General features: G+C 38.6%; 1 protein-coding gene and 1 pseudogene across 2 annotated transcripts in view; both read left to right on the plus strand.

Moving 5' to 3' along the window:
* Positions 1–18,060, plus strand: part of MDN1 (midasin AAA ATPase 1) — a 168,103-nt gene that overhangs the window by 45,985 nt on the left and 104,058 nt on the right. For both annotated transcript variants that reach the window (XM_032339051.1, XM_032339052.1), the window contains exons 16-20: positions 6,202–6,413; positions 11,269–11,372; positions 12,534–12,678; positions 13,174–13,270; positions 14,646–14,759. In XM_032339051.1, coding sequence (XP_032194942.1) covers positions 6,202–6,413; positions 11,269–11,372; positions 12,534–12,678; positions 13,174–13,270; positions 14,646–14,759 — 672 coding nt within the window. The remainder of the gene's footprint in view (positions 1–6,201; positions 6,414–11,268; positions 11,373–12,533; positions 12,679–13,173; positions 13,271–14,645; positions 14,760–18,060) is intronic.
* LOC116589515 lies at positions 15,243–15,355 on the plus strand (annotated as a pseudogene).

The following is an 18,060-nucleotide window of genomic DNA, read 5'->3' on the forward strand; positions in this document are numbered from 1 at the left end:
CCTCTTTGCTGTGGGTAGATTGCTACTTGGAATCCTGCTTCTTTTGGTACTTTTCCTTTTTCCTTTTTCTGTTCTACACATATTAGTAATGATGTACTGAATGCTTTTAAATATATGTTCTATCTTAAGATCCATTACCTACCTGAGGCTTATCTTTCTTACTCTAATTCTACTTTCACTTTGTTATTTTTTTCCCTGGTAATCTTTCTACTCTAGTTTTATTTTACTACTATCAGTTAATTGACACTTAATCTCTCCTTTCCTTCATTGAGGTACTTGGCAATATGTTCTTACTAATATATAGAATTTGTTACTTAACTATATATATCTATAATACCGTGTATTTCTCTCTATTCTGTATCTCTGTATATCTTCAGGAATATTCTCCTGTTATGCATTCCTAAAACAAATGGTTGGCCTTTTCTTTCTTTCTTTTTTTTTTTAAGAATTTATTTATTTATTTATTTGACAGAGACACAGTGAGAGAGGGAACACAAGCAGGGGGAGTGGGAGAGGGAGAAGCAGGCTTCCCGCCGAGCAGGGTACCTGACGCAGGACTCAATCCCAGGACCCTGGGATCATGACCAGAGCCAAAGGCAGACTCTTAATGACTGAGCCACCCAGGGGCCCCACAAATGGCTGGCCTTATACTGATTGAACATGTATTGGGATAGTCTCTGCTAAGAATTTGTAGTGTTATGTCAGCCATTGTAAGTAGTTTTAAACATAGTGAGTACAGAGATGCCCGTTTGTGTCCTGATGCAATTGATAGTAAAAAGATTGGAATCAGAATATGGTAACTGGAGTTTTATTTTAATGCCAACTTCCTAAAAAGAGTATGTATTTATTTTTTCCTTATTAGTAGGTTAGCTTCAGTTATCAAATAGAAAACTTATATATGCTTCAGTGTTTGTATGATTGGAAATGTGCTTTGCTTTCTATATTTTTGTATTACTGGAAAGTGGCATAAACCAAATCTTTTAATGGATAACATATTGTTGATGTGTGGATGACTCCTTTGCTTATGAGTTTTTGTGTGTAAGATGGAAAGACTAAAAAATAACTTTAGAAAGACAAAGGACTGGAAAACAAAATTCAAGAGTTGCAGGGAGATAGGATAGAGAAAGTGTAATATTTCTATTTTGCAGATGTGTGGTTTCATTTGTTTCATTAGGTTTTATAACTTATGTTAAACATATTTTACAGGGGCTCCTGGGTGGCTCAGTGGGTTAAGCCTCTGCCTCCGGCTCAGGTCATGATCTCAGGGTCCTGGAATCTAGTCCTACATGGGGCTCTCTGCTCAGTGGGGAGCCTGCTTCCCCGTCTCTCTCTGCCTGCCTCTCTGCCTACTTGTGATCTCTCTCTCTGTCAAATAAATAAATTAGATCTTTTTAAAAAACCCCATATTTTACACATTTCAAATAATATTATGAAAATATAAAAGGGTTTTATAGACTAATTAGTTTGTTTTGCAAATCTGGATCCTTTAGATTGATTTTAAAAAGAGTGTAATTGAGAATAAAGACACTTTATAAAAGTAAAGCTTCAAAGATCATCAGAGTCTTCAACTGTATGTTATACAGATTGCCTTCTGATCTTTGTTAGTATATGTACTCCCTTGTTTTTTTTTTGTTTGTTTTTTTTTATTAGTACTAGCATGGTACATTTTTTTCCTTCATTTAAGGGTTTTTTGTTTTGTTTTGTTTTGGTGCAAAATGGTGGTTTATTAAGGCATGGGAACAGGACCCGTGGGCAGGAAGAGCTGCTGCCAGGGTTTTTTGTTTTTTTAAAGTGGGCTCCACACCCAGTGTGGGGCTTGAACTAATGACCCTGAGATCAAGAACTGTATGCTCTACTGACTGAGCCAGCTGGGATCCCCTCCATTTAATTTTTAACTCATTTAAAAAAAATTTTTTTTTTTAGATTTTATTTTTAAGTAATCTCTATACCCAGCATGGGGCTTGAACCTATAACACTGAGATCAAGTGAGCCAGCCACGCGCCCCTGTTATTCTGGTAGGCAGAACATAGACCTTCAGATTACCTGTGAGTAGAGAACTAAACAAGTTCCAACAGAGTTGGGGGTGAAGAGAACTTATGATGAGACTCTGAAAAAGAGTAGAGGACACAGGGGACTTAGATGAAGCAGATAAAATCATTCCAGAGAGAGAAACTCTAGGACTAAATGGCAAAACCCAGAGCACAGGTTCACAGCATTCTTGATAGAGAAGGGGATTGGGAAGGGCAACCTCCTAGGGAGAAACATGACCCTTGGAGAAGTTGGCAATGAAGGAGAGAAAAAAAATGGGAGGAGAATTAAAGGTCTCATAGAAATGGAGAATCCACCAACTTGCATCCTCTTTTTTTGCAACCCATGGAAACCTCTGTACTGAAGAGAACAGGGCAGAAGTGCATGCTCATAAATTTGGAAAACTGATTCTAAAATGAAGAAGAGTGTTTATCATTTTGGTTACTCAGCATGTACTATTTTATGTTCTTTCACATGTTACAGTATTAGTCATTTTCTTTTACCCAATTTCAAATGAATTCTTCTGAGAGCGTTATGTTCTCTCAGGTGTCAGGTTGGTTCCTGCTGAGTATTTGTGTTGCAGCTCATTTTTTTCTTTCTTTCTGAAATGTGTATATGTTAATTCATTTTTTTCATCACTTGAAAAATTGACTTTTATTGACTTAACTGTCCTAGCCACTATGCTGTGCTTTAAATGAACAGATGCTTCTTTTAGTCTCTTTTGCAGTATTAAGCGGCTACTTTCATGAATTCAGTAGACTTGAGCCACTTAATAATGTTAATAATTATAACAGCTAATTCTTGTATGTATTCAGGTTCCAGGCACTATTTGAAGTCCTTTAGTTCTTATTTTTTAAAGATTTATTTATTTATTTATTTATTTATTTTAGAGAGAGAGCAAGAGAGTGTGGGGGGCGGAGCAGGAGGGGAGAGAGAGAATCTTCAAGCCGACTCCCCACTAAGCATGGAGCTCAATGCAGGGCTAGATCCCAGGACCTTGAGATTGTGACCTGATCTTAAACCAAGAATGGGTCACTTAACCAACTGTGCCACCCAAGCGCCCTGTAGTCCTTTATTTCTGTTAACTCAGTTTGCATTTTTAGCAACCATGAGGCACAGACTGTTACCCCATTTTATACATGAGGGATTAATTACCTTATTAAGGTAATGGCTAGTTCTTGTTTGAACCGAGGCCATCTATACAGAGTGTCTGTGGTTTTTCTTTTTTTTAATATTTTATTTATTTATTTGATAGAGATCACAAGTAGGCAGAGAGGTAGGCAGAGAGAGAGGGGGAAGCAGGCTCCCCGAGAAACAGAGAGCCCGATGTGGGACTAGATCCCAGGACCCTGGGATCATGACCTGAGCCGAAGGCAGAGGCTTTAATCCATTGAGCCACCCAGGCGCCCGAGTGTCTGTGTATTTGATCATTACTCTGCTGCCTCAGTTAGCTTTGGGTTCCATTTGTACTGTCATCTTTAAGACTAGCAATTTTATTTAAATAAAGTTTGTGTTTTGTTCAGTTTCTCACTACTTTTGTTCATCATTGTTTCCTTGGTCCAGTCTATAGGTCTCTCATCTTTGCTTCTTCTCCTAACTTCCCAAAGGTTTCTCTTCCATTCAATAGTTAATGGTCGTTCAGAGGTATCATAAGAACACATATGTCTCAAATCCTTTCACCAATTTTCGGGCCATTTAGAGTATACTCCAAAGGCTTTTTTTGACTTCTGAGGTCCTCCGTAATCTGGAACTGGCACTTCTCTGACATCATTTCCTTTGTCTGGCTCTGCCACTGAGCTCGAGCCACACACTTGCACCTAGATGCTTGCTGTGCTCTCTCTGACATCCCTTGCCTCCCACAGATGTTTGGCTTAGCTCCTTTGCTTGCTTGATTTGGGTCACCTTCAAATTCCCATCTTTAACCAAGTCTCTGACTACCATGTCTAAATTACCAGTGCCTTCTTCACCCAATCCTTTATATTTATATTCATAGCACTTACTACTACTTGATGTTTTATAGTAGATATATTTTCTATTGTCTCTTTCTTTGGATTGTAAGCTACAGTGGGGCAGGACCTTATGGGTCTTGTTTACTCAGTGCCTAACAACTAACAGGTACTCAGTAAATTTTTGTTGACTAAATAGAGTAAATAAATGGCTTTACTAATGTGTTAGTGCTTACTGGTAAGTGTAAATGAGTTTGAAGTTCTCATGCTCTTTCTCTCTGGAATCAGACTCTTTCATAGATGCCCTGTATCAGGGCCTCGGTGTTACTCATTTCATGGTTCCTCCCTCACAGTCCAATGAGTAAATAGTGTCCAGTTCTCTAGTTGTGCTTCACTATTCTGAAACATATTTGGTATTGTTTCATGGTCCTGTGATTATAGTATATAGTATCTTAGGTTTCAGAAAATTGTATATTTGAGGTTTTTCAGGAACAGTTTGTGCTGCCTGAGCAACTTTTTGCTACAGCAGGTGTTTCTCAACTCTTCATTATCACCCCTGCCCTTGAATATTAAATGAAACTTTATATGAGGGACACCTTTATATGAGGGACAGCTCTTTGAATATTAAATGAAACTTTATATGAGGGACACCTTTATATGAGGGACAGCTCTTTATTTCAGCTCAGGTCTTGATCTTAGGATAGTGAGTTCAAGCCCTGTGTTGGGCTGCACACTGGATGTGGAGCCAAATGCTTAAAATAAATAAAATTTATATGGATTAATTTCCTAGCTCCCTAACCAGAGAAATGCTAAAGAATAAGAGCATCTAAATACTAAGAAATAAAATGTTGAGCTTTGGAGGGCCACAAACAATTGCAATGTCTGAGATACTATTGCTTCCTCCTTTCCCTGGCCCCATTTCAGTCTCTTTAAGAGCAGTATCCTCAGTGTGCCTGGGTGGCTCAGTGGGTTAAAGCCTCTGCCTTTGGCTCAGGTCATGATCCCAGGGTCCTGGGATGGAGCCCCTGTATCGGGCTCTCTGCTCAGCAGGGAGCCTGCTTCCTCCTCTCTCTGTGCCTGTCTCTCTGCCTACTTGTGATCTCTATCAAATAAATAAATAAAATTATTAAAAAAAAAAAAGTATCCTCTCCCTGTCAGTTGAGAAGCCATGAGTTGTGCTCACTTTAAGTTAATCAATTTCAGATGTTGTATTTTCTTCTAAAATATCCTGAAAACTTTTTGATCAATCTTAATAAAATATGTTGTATCATTATATGTTATATATGATGATTATTTAAACATGTTAGTAAAATAAGTGACATGCCTCTCACTGTCCAACTAGGAATTTCTAATTTTTTTCCCAATACTGTTTACCTAATACTAGTTTTTACACTGAGTATGGAGAAAATAGATTATAATTTAGAACTTTAACACCAAGGGGCCTGGGTGTCTCAGTTGGTTTAGCGGCCGACTCTTTATGGCTCAGGTCATGATCTCAGGGTCCTGGGATTGAGTGCCAGGTTGGGCTCCACACTCGGCCTGGAATCTGCTTGAGGATTTTTCTCCGTCTCCCCCTTATCCTTCTCTCTCACTCTTTCTCTCAAATAAGTAAATCTTTAAAAAAATAAATAAAACTTTAACATAGATGTTGGTATTATTCTTGATTTTGATTAAATGAAATCTTAGACCTATTCCTATATTATGTGATAGCATTTCTTTCTTTCTTTCTTTCTTTCTTTTTTTTAAAAGATTATTTATTTATTTATTTGAGGGAGAATGAGTGAGAGAGAGCATGAGAGAGGAGAAGGTCAGAGGGAGAAGCAGACTCCCCAAGGAGCTGGGAGCCCGATGCAGGACTCGATCCTGGAAGTCCAGGATCATGACCTGAGCCGAAGGCAGTTGCTTAACCAACTGAGCCACCCTGGCGCCCTGTGACAGCATTTCTTTTTTTTTTTTTTTTTTTTTTAAAGATTTTATTTATTTGTCATAGAAAGAGAAGCGAGAGCAAGCACAGGCAGACAGAGTGGAAGGCAGAGTCAGAGGGAGAAGCAGGCTCCCTGCGGAGCAAGGAGCCCGATGTGGGACTCGATCCCAGGACGCTGGGATCATGACCTGAGCCGAAGGCAGCTGCTTAACCAACTGAGCCACCCAGGCGTCCCAGTGTGACAGCATTTCTAATTTCTGTTAGCTTCACAAGTTTGGAAATTACATTTACCTTTTGTTTCAGTTACAAACCAGTGGACCATAAGCTTATTTGGCTGCCCTTACGGGAGTCATTTGAAGAACTCTTTGCCCAGACGTTTTCCAAGAAGCAAAACTTTACATTCTTGGGGCATATTCAGACCTGCTACAGGCAGAAACGGTGGCATGATCTCCTCAGACTAATGCAGCATGTGCACAAGTCGGCTGTCAACAAGGATGGAAAAGAAAGTGAAACTGGTAAGAATAGGACCTGTACTTAAAAAAAAAAAAAAGAAAAAGAAAAAAAAATAGGACCTGTACTGGTGGTGGGAGGCCATGAGGCTGGGGCTTAATTATCAGAATTGAAACCAGTGACCAAAGGGTTAGTAGGATTAATAAGCACACCTGCAGACTAATAAACAAGTCTGCAGTGTTTTCCTTTAAACATCTCTGGCTCTGCTCCCCTGTAAGGCAGGTTTGAGGCTTGTCCCATCTCCTTGTTTTTGTTTGGGTGCCTTTTTGTTTTGTTTTGTTTTTGTTAGATTTCATTTTTAAGTAATCTCCACCCAAAGTGGGGCTTGGACCTGTAAGCCCGAGATCACGAGTTGCATACTCTATGGGTAGCCAGCCAGGTGCCCCTTGGCTGCCTCTTGAGTAAACACATTTCCTTGCTACATACTCAGTTGGCTTTGCTCTGTGTCAGGCACATGAACTTGGGTTTAGTTATGAAATTGGTGAACCAGCCAGGAGCTTTTTGCCAGTGGTTCATGAGCTGCCAGCTGACGAGAATTTGGTGACAAGTTTAAATATTTACTTAGGCTCTTTGTCCTAGGAATTGTCCCTGAGCCCCACCCTGACTGGGTGTTGCCAGCACTCAGAACTTAATTTAACTCTTGTGGCAAGGAAATAGTTTTTGGTCTGGGCAGATGTGTCTTGGTGAGCTTATTTCTTCCTCCCATTTAGCTTGACTCTCTTAGTCCCCTTGACTAAGAAGCCATTTGTTTCAGTTGGTGAAGCCCCGACTTTTAGGGAGCATCCAGTGCTCACAGAAGTATTCTGGGCATCATTTGGTTTGCTGCTACAGTTTTTGTTCACATCTTTGGATAAAATCAGCCACATTCTAATTGGAAATGGGAAATGACAATTTGATTCCTGAATGCAGCAGTGTTTAGTTTCAAACTTAGGAGAGAAAAAAAGATTTTTTTTGTAACACTGCTTGACCATAATATTCATTAGACTCTGGATAACAATGACCAGTTAATGAATCCATAAATTATAATACCATCTTTCAATTGGATTTGTTCTGTAAGATTTTGTTTGCATCTTATTTGTGTATTTGTATATATGTTCATCTATATTATAAATATGAGATATTTTCTCCACTTCTGGATAGTAGTAATAAAATTAGTTTGTAAAGGAGCACTATTTAAGTTGGCCTGAAGGCAAGTGCTTATGAGAATTGGGCATTCTAAAACTCAGAAACTAATCCAAGTTTTTCAAGTTCACATGATCTGAAAAAGATTTGGTATTAAAATTGATTTAAAGTTGTTGGTATAATAAAAATAGACATGTCAGTAGAACTATCAGCATTACTTTTATTCTGCCTGGGTTTAAGTCATTTAAGTTGATATAAATTTAAAAAAAATGTAGCTTGGGCAAAAGACTTTGTTTTTTGAAGTCTTTATGGGTAATCTGAATAATACTGTTCAGAACAAATAGATGTAAATAAGATGAAAAGGTTTACAGGTAAACTTTTCAGTAGCTTTTGAGATCTTTGATAACCTAAAACTTTAAAGTTTTTCTAAGTTAAATGATGAGTTAAGTAAATTCACTAAACATCTAGATCGTTTCTAAATTAAGATAACACATTAATTACTAAACATAGGTTTATCTGATTTTGGCCTCCTATTACAGAGAAACTAAAGATATTTGGGTTTGCTAGTAAATGTGTTTTGTGCCATGCTGAGATAAGGCATATATTTCTAAAAATTCTTAAATGTCATAAATTCACCAATCTAAGGAATGCCGGTACAACAAATAGTTCATAATTAGTTACTACTTAGTTTTTTACTAGAAACGTAAAGTTTCTAAGAGTTAAAAGTTCTAATACATAGAATTACTGGAAATGATAAGGGAGGTAGCTCTCTGCAAGGAAAGTGAGACTGGTTATTTAAGAGGGAAAATTGAAGACAAAAATGTGAATGTAAAAAGGAAAGTTGTAGAAGGTTTATGAGAGGGGAGTCTTTGGAAAGGAACTATGTGCGTGGTAGGCACTAAGATCATGGATATTAGTATATGAAGTTTATTAGGGAGTGATCAACACCCGGGAAAGAGAAGAGAGTAAGAGAATAAGATTAGGCAGAAATTGAGCAGTGATACAGTATCAAAAGAAGCCTTAGCTGACTCTCTGAGGAGTTCCAAATTTGGATTATCCTTCAGAACCATCCTAAATTGGGGCAAAATTGGGGCTGGACTTTTATAATAGTCATTGGATATGACCACCTAGGAAGAGGGCATGCCCTTGGCAAGGCAGCTGTCTTCAGTCAGGGCAGTCCCTGATGGTGTCTCAGGGTTGAGGACTGTTGACAGTGCCCCTATAGCTGAGAGTCCTTTTCTGATGGAGATTCTCGTCAGCACATCACTGCACCCACCACAAGAAATCAGACCCATGCTGTGCCCTGGTTGTCTGCGTCCTGATAAGTGTATGTTAACATGGGAGATGACAAGGAGGAAAAAGGAAGGGACTTCGTAAATTTTTAAAGAATTTATCTTGTTGGAATGAGTAAGTTTTAATATCAGAAGTGCACTGGAATAAAATTGGAATTAGGTTTTCATGTTAAATGGCAGTTTCCTTAGATTATTGGTCTAGGTTTTTCTTTATCTTTAATGTAATCTGTTCGGAAAAACAAAATTTCTATGTTTTGTCTCTGTTAAGTCCTTTATTGCTTCAGAAAGTTGAATCTTTTCAATGTTAAAAGTCCCAAGGTAACAACTTTGTAACCGTCTGTATTTGCCTTTACAATCTCTTAGTGTTGCATTGACTAACTAGGTAATTAAGTTTTGTAATGACCTCTAATCCTATTTTGGCATATGCTTCAAAACTTCCTGATATTTCTGACAAAACTTCCCAAAATTCAACTTCTGAATGAAGTCTTTTTTACTAATTAGGCTTATTTGTTTGGCATGTCATTACATGGGAAGCATTGTCAAATAAATGATGAAAAACCTTCTTAGGTTTTTAGTCTGTCTTGGTACAGTGTCATCACTTATAATTCTAATAAATAAAATGTTGTGTGCCCCAGTAATCACCAAATTTCCCTGTCAGCTGCATTATAATGAACTCTGATCCGGTATTTAACCATGGCCAATTTTGAGCCTTTTGTCATTTATAGTTGTTGTTTTACTCTAACGGTCTTGCAAATATGTTACAGCTTCAGGCAGTTCATGGGAAGGACTTTTGACAAATACAGTTTTTGATACCTTTAAGATAATAAAAGTGAACTAGGTAAAAATTTGTGAAACTAACGAAAAACAGCGTTAGGTATACAACTCTTTCCCAAATTGTAAAGCTTCTTCTTTTTCTTTTTTTAAAGATTTATTTATTTATTTATTTGACAGACAGAGATCACAAGTAGGCAGAGAGGCAGGCAGAGGGGGCGGGGTGGGGGGAAGCAGGCTTCCTGCTGAGTAGAGAGGATACAGGGCCCTGGGATCATGACCTGAGCCAGAGGCAGAGGCTTTAACCCACTGAGCCACCCAGTGGCTCCCAGGCACCTAAGCTCCTTCTTCTTGATGAAGTTTATTTGCTGCATGGAGATAAAGGACTTTAGCACTTCTAGTAGCTTGTCTAGTTGCGGGATATGTCAGCTTTCCAGTGTTGCTCCAAAACAACCAAAGAAGAAACTGCTATTTTGGTCAAGCAGAATATACATGTTAAGCCAAGTACAAGGGAATATTTCCAAGAAGGCAGGAAGTTGTTTGATTCTTCAAACCCCCACACTGCATCCTGTTTCAGCAGGAAGTAGCTAGAGCTCTTGTCATCCCAGTTCCCTCAAGAATGAATCATGATCAAAAGACAGTTGGGGGCAGGCTCCTGGGTGGCTTAGTCAGGTAAGCACCTACCTTTGCTTCAGGTCATGATCCTACAGTCCTGGGATAGGGTCCTGGGATTGAACCCCGTGTTGGGCTCCCTGTTCAGTGAGGAGTCTGCTTCTCCCTTGGCTACTCCCCCTGCTTATATTCTCTTACTCTTGCTCTTTCTCAAATAAATAAATAAACCAAATCTTAAGGGGGAAAAAAAAAAAAGACAGTGGAGATTGAAACTGGTAACCAGGGAGCTAAGGGGACGAGTAATAGGTGCAGCTGCAGACAAAAATTGCAGATGCAGCATTTACCCAGACTTGTTTTCACTTGCCTGTAAGTATCCCTAACTCTCTTTCTTTGGAAAGGGCGGATTTGAGGCTTGCTTGTCCTGAGTTTCCTCATTCTGCTGCCTCTTGAGTAAATTCTTGGGGCATACTAGGTGTCTCCGTGATTGACTTTGCTGTGCATCGGGCAGACAAACTCAGATTCCCTTACAGAGTTAGCAGAGGAGTGTGGGGAAGAATGAAGCCCTACAGATTGGAGCTTTTTAGGGCATAGGGCAAGGACCACCGATTCGTAAGAGTTGCTCCTTTTGTGATTCTGGGCATGATTTCCATAGAAGCATGGTTGGTAATGTTGATGAACAAGTACAACTTACTGGTCAATAAGTCATATTTCCTTAGAAAATAAGTTGTTTCCAAAAAGCTGGATTCTACAGCCAAAGGGCTTTTGGTAGCTTAGTTATCTTCTCTGCCCTTCCTCACCCATGGAATGGGGCTAAGGGTACCTACTTCAAAGGGCTGTGGTGAGGGGTGAAAGAATTAACTAATGTACACATGCACAGAGATGAACTGATTACTGTAGTGGCTGGCATATAACATTATATAAGTACTTGGATTTATTTTTTTCTATATCTAAGATCTTTGATTTTTATGTGAGCTTTATTATTTTTTGTTTGTTTGTTTGTGTTTAAGTTCTATGTATTACAACCTAAAATGTATGTTAAGTTCTCATCTTTATTCTTTTCTAGGGTTACTCCTAAAAGAGAAGTGGGAAGCATTTGGTCTTAGACTCAACCATGCTCAACAACAGATGAAAATGACTGAAAATGCTCTATTGTTTGCATTCGTAGAGGTATTTTAGTTCATTTATTTAGGTTAAGAGAATGTTGATTTGATACAAAATACAAGTTTAGGCTGGCTACTATTTTGTATTCTCTTCATGTTGATATTTTTAGTGCTTGGTTTTTAAGACTTAAACACTAATGAAATAGTGCTTCAGGGGAATGATTTCTGAAAAATGTCCTTTACAAAAATTATAAGGCCTTGATGAGCACCATTATTTTTAAAGTTGCAGGTGAGGACAACTAGTGAACTCTGTTGCATGACGAGGGTTTTGAGGGCGGGGTATAGATTTGGATCTATTCACTTGAGGTCTGGGAAGAACGGGCTCAATTAAATTTTCATGACTTAAGCTTTTTAATTCTTATTTTAAAAACATTGTTTCTGTGGCATACTTTACATCATAAAAGGAGGTAGGACTCTTGTTTGATCTTGTTTTGATTGTGTACATCGTTGTGGGAAATTGGTTATCAGTGCTTGATGTTAATAGGATTACTTTTAAAACAACCAATTAGGATGTCAAGTGCTCTCAAAATAGGGTTTATACCTATTTCATGAGTTGGCATCACACTGGAGTTCAATACATTTGTTCTGTTTTATTGTTTTCAATTAAATTTTTAGAAGCTTCTGGTAGAATCATCACGAAAGCATAAGTATAAAGCCACTTAATAATAAAACAATTTGGGTTTTGATATGTCAGTGAGTGGATTATAAGATTTTTCAGTGCTCTCGGAAATAGAATTTGAAGAGCTAAATCAGTGAAGAGGAGGAAAGATTTATTTTGATGTTCTCCAGCAAATGTGAAAGAGCATGTATTACAACAACTGCAGTCTCCTGATTTAGTCTTTTTTATCTCCCCTTTGTATCCTCCTCACCTGACCCTGTATTTATTTTGGGTGCTTTTAATAACCATTCGGGTACTGGTAAACGTCGGACTACATTGTAAGTTGTTAGTTACCTGACCGTCTAGCTACTGAGATGATTTTAGTTTGTTGCACCCTTCTGTTAGGCTCAAAGATACTTCCTTGCTCCTCTGGACGTTTAAAAATGGTTGACTTGGCCTTAGCTCTTACAACAAGCTGGTGGCCACTTGCATTTAGGGTGAGTAACTGCTGTTGTTGTGTGTATCCTTATTTGCAATGGATTTTTAACAGTTTACTTTCTCTTCTTTTAGGGTACGCTAGCTCAAGCCATAAAGAAAGGAGAGTGGATCTTGTTAGATGAGATTAATCTGGCTGCTCCAGAAACATTAGAATGTCTCAGTGGTTTACTTGAAGGCTCCTATGGCTCCCTGGTATTGCTGGATCGAGGAGACACAGGTACCACTTGATCTCATTAAGGTTGACTTGGTCCCAGGCCTTTTGGCCTTTTTAGAGTAAGATTCTTTTGGTTAGGTAGATTATGTAGTCCTCCCAGTGTTCATTCCATAGTACTAATTTTCTGCTAAGTTAGGTGGCATGGGGAATGCAAAGAATAAGAATTTAAATTATTTGGTATTAAGTAATAGACATGCACACTGAGTGACAAAATACATGCTGGTGAATAGGTAATAAAACATAAATAATAATGAACAACCATACCTTCAAAGATAGTGGAAGGGGAGTGTAAGATTAAGTTGGTACATAGGTCTGGAAATTGGTTTCAGTGGGGTTTCAGGAAAAATAAGGATGGTTTGAGCAGCCAGCACCAGCGCTGCTGAGTCTGAGGCAGGGTTTCCTGGCCTGAGGTTCTGTGGCGTTAGATAGTCTTCCCCGGGCACCTGTGGCTGATCACTTGCTATTAGCAGTTGAGAATTTATAATTTTCTCCTAACAGAACCACTGGTTCGGCATCCTGATTTCCGTTTATTTGCGTGCATGAACCCAGCAACAGATGTGGGCAAAAGAAATCTCCCACCAGGAATAAGAAACAGGTGAGGGGACATGGCCTGATTCCTGGGGATTGATTGATTGATTGATTGATTTCTTTCTTTTTTTTTTTTAAGTTCTCTTTATTGATTGATTGGTAATATTAACATAATTAAACCTCATAACAATGCTTGAAATTTCTTGATCTCTGGTAAGAGGAATCCTTCCTTATTTGTCATATTCCTCTACTTTTTCTAGGTGATAGGACTACAGGGGACTCCAGAACAGGAGAGTTTCTTCCTTTGGGTTGTTTGTATGACACTTAATGGCTCACAGATATTATAGAAAATTAATTTTTTTCCTCCTTCGAGTAACCTTATAGCTACCAGAAAAATTTTCACATACTGATAAAATAGTATAACATTTAACAGTATAAGTGCATTTTCGGAACTGAATCCTCTTGGATGAGGCCAGTGGTTTATAAAAGGCTCTTTAATTTTCAGTGTTCATTAAACATTGACTGACACCAACAAGGTATTTTGTTGGTATTTTATGTTTGTAGCATTTGGAAAAAGATAATGATCTTATTTTTGTTAGTGACCCTTTGTTGAATATTGAGTTTTAAAATAGTGCTAAAATATTTTAAGATTCCTACCCCCGCATTGCAAGAGTAATAAAACCTTTTTAGGAAAATTTTATAAATTAGAGGCATTGTATTTTCTTTGTTCCAGTGATTTTGTTTTTGATGATGAGGATGCTTTTTGTTGTGTATTTTTTTTTGTCACATGCTGTTATAATAACACCTCTGAAAGTAAGGATAAATGTCTTCTTTTATTTCATTATAGTCAGTTTTTATCTAGATGAAAGGCTTTCATATTTTATAAGCAATTAAAATGAGTTTATATAATTTCTTGTGTTTTGTATTTATTTTAAAGATTTTATTTGAGCACACACTTGTGAGAGAGAGAGGGAGAGGAAAAGAGAGAAAGAGAAAACAAGCCAGGGCGGAGAGGCAGAGGGAGAGGGGAAAAGCCGGCTCCCCACTGAGCAGGGAACTTGGTGAGGGGATGAGGGGTTTGATCTCAAGACCCTGGGATCATGACCTGAGCCAAAGGCAGATGTTTAACTGGCTGAGCCACCCAGACGCACCTTGTGTGTGTTGGGGGGGGGTTCTTTTTAAAGATTTTATTTATTTATTTGACAGACAGAGATCACAAGCAGAGAGGCAGGCAGAGGAGGGGGTGAAGCAGGCTCCCCACCTAGCAGAGAGCCCAATGAATCCAGGGCTCTATTCCAGGACCCCAAGATCATGACCTGAACTGAAGGCAGAGGCTCAACCCACTGAGCCACCCAGGCACCCTGTGTTTTGTATTTTTTAATTGTCAGAATAGCTATATTAACTTTCTAAAAAGTTATTATTTAATAATCATTGTCTTACAGGTTCACAGAACTTTATGTAGAAGAATTGGAAAGTAAAGAAGATTTACAAATTCTTATTGTGGATTATCTGAAAGGACTGAGTGTGAATAAGACCACAGTGCAAGGAATCATCAAGTAGGTTCTCTTTGGTTTCTCTTCATAAACTTTTCACCTGAACATGTGTGCCTAATGCACATGTATTATTCCTTTTTGCTTCTGGCTGGAGAAGGATTATCATTAAGGTTTCTATTTTAAAGTGTGAACTCCCATGGATTTTCCTAATGAAGCTACATTGAAAGCTTAAGAATTATCACCGATGAGAATATGTAAACAATTAGATAATGCTCTCCTAATTACTTCTATATTCATAGCTAGGAGTTTACATCCCCAGAATGTAAATGACTTATATTTTCATTTTTTATTTTTTCAGTTTCGTTTTATTTTTTTAGTGTGCCAAGCTTCATTGTTTATACACCTCACCCAGTGCTCCATGCAATAAATGTTCTCCTTAATACTCACCACCAGACTCACCCTATTTTGCTCTGTCTTGATGAAATCTTACTTTTTGCAATTTGCATGTTGGTTATGTGGGATGCAGGGAGGAAGAGGTTGATACAGTGCTTTGCGCAGTGGCAGTATCGTAGCCAATGAGGTTTATCCGAGGCGCGATTATTGCTAATTGATACAGTGAGTTACTGGGGTTTAGAATTAATTGAGGCTTAGCTGAATAAAGTACAAATTGGCCATGTGGCTTGCTGCTTTCTTGAGCCTTGCCTTTTCTTTCTTTTTTTTCCTTCCTCCCTCCCTTCCTCCCTTCCATCCTTCCTTCCTTATAAGAATGCATTTTCTAAACTGCAAAGCATTTTATTATTTTTTTTTAAAAGATTTTATTTATTTGTCAGAGAGCGTGCCCCCACAAGCAGGGGAGAGGCAGGCTTCCTTTGAGCAAGGAGCCTGATGTAGGACTTGATCCCAGGACCCTGGGATCATGACCTGAGCGAAAGGCAGATGCTTAACTGACTGAGCCACCCAGGCATCCTTCTTCTTCTTCTTCTTCTTTTTTTTTTTTGTTATTAATATCTGCCTTTTATTTATTTATCTAGTTTAATTTTTTTATTAACATATAATGTATTATTAGCCCCACGGGTATAGGTCTGTGAATCGTCAGGCTTACACACTTCACAGCACTCACCATAGCACATACCCTCCCCAGTGTCCATAACCCAACCACCCTCTCCCCCTCTCCCCCCACTGCAGCAACCTTCAGTTTGTTTTGTGAGATTAAGAGTCTCCTATGGTTTGTCTCCCTCCCGATACCATCTTGTTTCATTTTTTCCTTTCCTACCCCCCAAACCTCCAATGTTGCCTTTCAAATTCCTCATATCAGGGAGATCATATGATAATTGTCTTTCTCTGATCGACTTATTTCACTCAGCATAATACCCTCTAGTTCCATCCACATCATTGCAAATGGCAAGATTTTATTTCTTTTAATGGCTGCATAGTATTCCATTGTAGATATATATTACTTCTTCTTTATCCATTCATCTGTTGATGGACATCTAAGTTCTTTCCATAGTTTGGCTGTTTTGGACATTACTGCTATAAACATTCGGGTGCACGTGCCCCTTTGGATCACTGCATTTGTATCTTTAGGGTAAATACCCAGCAGTGCAATTGCTGGGTCATAGTAGCTCTATTTTCAGCTTTTTGAGGAACCTCCATGCTGTTTTCCAGAGTGGCTGCACCAGCTTGCATTCCCACCAACAGTGTAGGAGGCTTCCCCTTTCTCCGCATCCTCGCCAGCATCTGTCATTTCTTGACTTGTTAATTTTAGCCATTCCGACTGGTGTGAGGTGGTATCTCATTGTGGTTTTGATTTGTAGTTTCCTGAGGCCTAGTGATGTGGAACACTTTTTCATGTGTTTGTTGGTCATCTGGATGTCTTCTTTGCAGAAATGTCTGTTCATGTCCTCTGCCAGGCATCCTTCTTGAGCCTCTGTTTCCGTTTCTGTTTTTGTTTCTTATGCCATGTGGAAGGGGCACAGTCTTATATCAGACAACCTGAATTCTAGCACGGGCTCTGTCAAAAACAAATTCTGTTATTCTGGGAACGTCACTTAGTCAGTTTTGTCTGTGTTGTATAGAAAGAACTATACAAGCTTCTGAAATAGGATCATATTAATCTTTTACTTTGCATTTTGTGGTTTGTTACCCTTTTTTTGTTCAAATAATTATTGAGTTGCCGAGGTGCTAGGGATACAGCTATAAATAAGATAAATATAAATAATCTCCTCATGGAGCTTTTAAAAATTCAAGAGGTGAAGATAACCAATAAATAAGGAGATACACACTGTAATTTTTTTGAAGTGACTGTAACCTCAAGATTTTATTGTCTTCATAAAACAGCAAAATATGGGGATGCCGTGGTGGCTCAGTTGCTTGGGCTGCTGCCTTCGGCTCAGGTCATGATCCCAGCATCCTGGGATCGAGTCCCACATCTGGCTCCTTGCTCAGCCCTCTGCCTCTGCCTGCCATTCTGTCTGCCTGTGCTCTCTCTCTCTCTCTCTCTCTCTGACAAATAAATAAATAAATAAACTTTAAAAAAAAAAAAAAAGGAAGCTTGGCTCTTGGATCACTTGGCCCTTTCCCTTTTTATCTCCCAGTTCAAAATGCTTACATCCTTTAATAGCCAGCATTCTCTTAGATCTGCAGTTCGGCTCAACACATTCAAGCCTCAGCACAATCTTCTTTGTAGTTTTAGCCTTTTTTCAGAAAATCGACATAGCCACTCTACTTCATTTCATAGTGCTGCTTTCCCTGTGCATAAGGAGAATCTTTGCCTTTCTTGTACACTGTAACTTTGTGGGGTTAGTGCTTGTCATACTTCTTAGAAAAATTCTGGTGGGTTTTAGGAATGTTCACCATGTTTGCAAGAGCGCTATTAGCACAGAAAGCAGGAGAAACATATTTTTAGGTTATGGTAAGCATAGGAAAATAACACATAAAGCAAAATGGGGATTAGAAAATACAGGCTTGAAGCCTTTTTTTTTAAAACAAAGATTTTATTTATTTGAGAGAGGGAACAAGGAGGGAGAGAACACAGGCAGGGGGAGAGGAAGGGGGAGAAGCAGACTCCCCACTGAGCAGGGAGCCTGATGCAGGACTTGATCCCAGGACCCTGGGATCACGAGCTGAAGTCAGGCACTTAACTGAGCCACTCAGGAGCCGCAGTTGGAGCCCTATTTTAAATAGAATAGTTAAGGAGGCATTTGTAAAAATACTTTGGAATGGTTTACCAATACCACATCCTAAAATTAGAACACTTTTGTTAACCAAGAATGTTTGGACAGAAGTATAAATATGTGTGGTTAAAATTTAAAAGCAGAATTTAAAACAGACTAGATAAAGCAGAGATTCTTAAAAAATGCCATAG

The sequence above is a fragment of the Mustela erminea genome, chromosome 4, assembly GCF_009829155.1.
Source record: "Mustela erminea isolate mMusErm1 chromosome 4, mMusErm1.Pri, whole genome shotgun sequence".
In the NCBI taxonomy this organism is placed as follows: domain Eukaryota; kingdom Metazoa; phylum Chordata; class Mammalia; order Carnivora; family Mustelidae; genus Mustela; species Mustela erminea.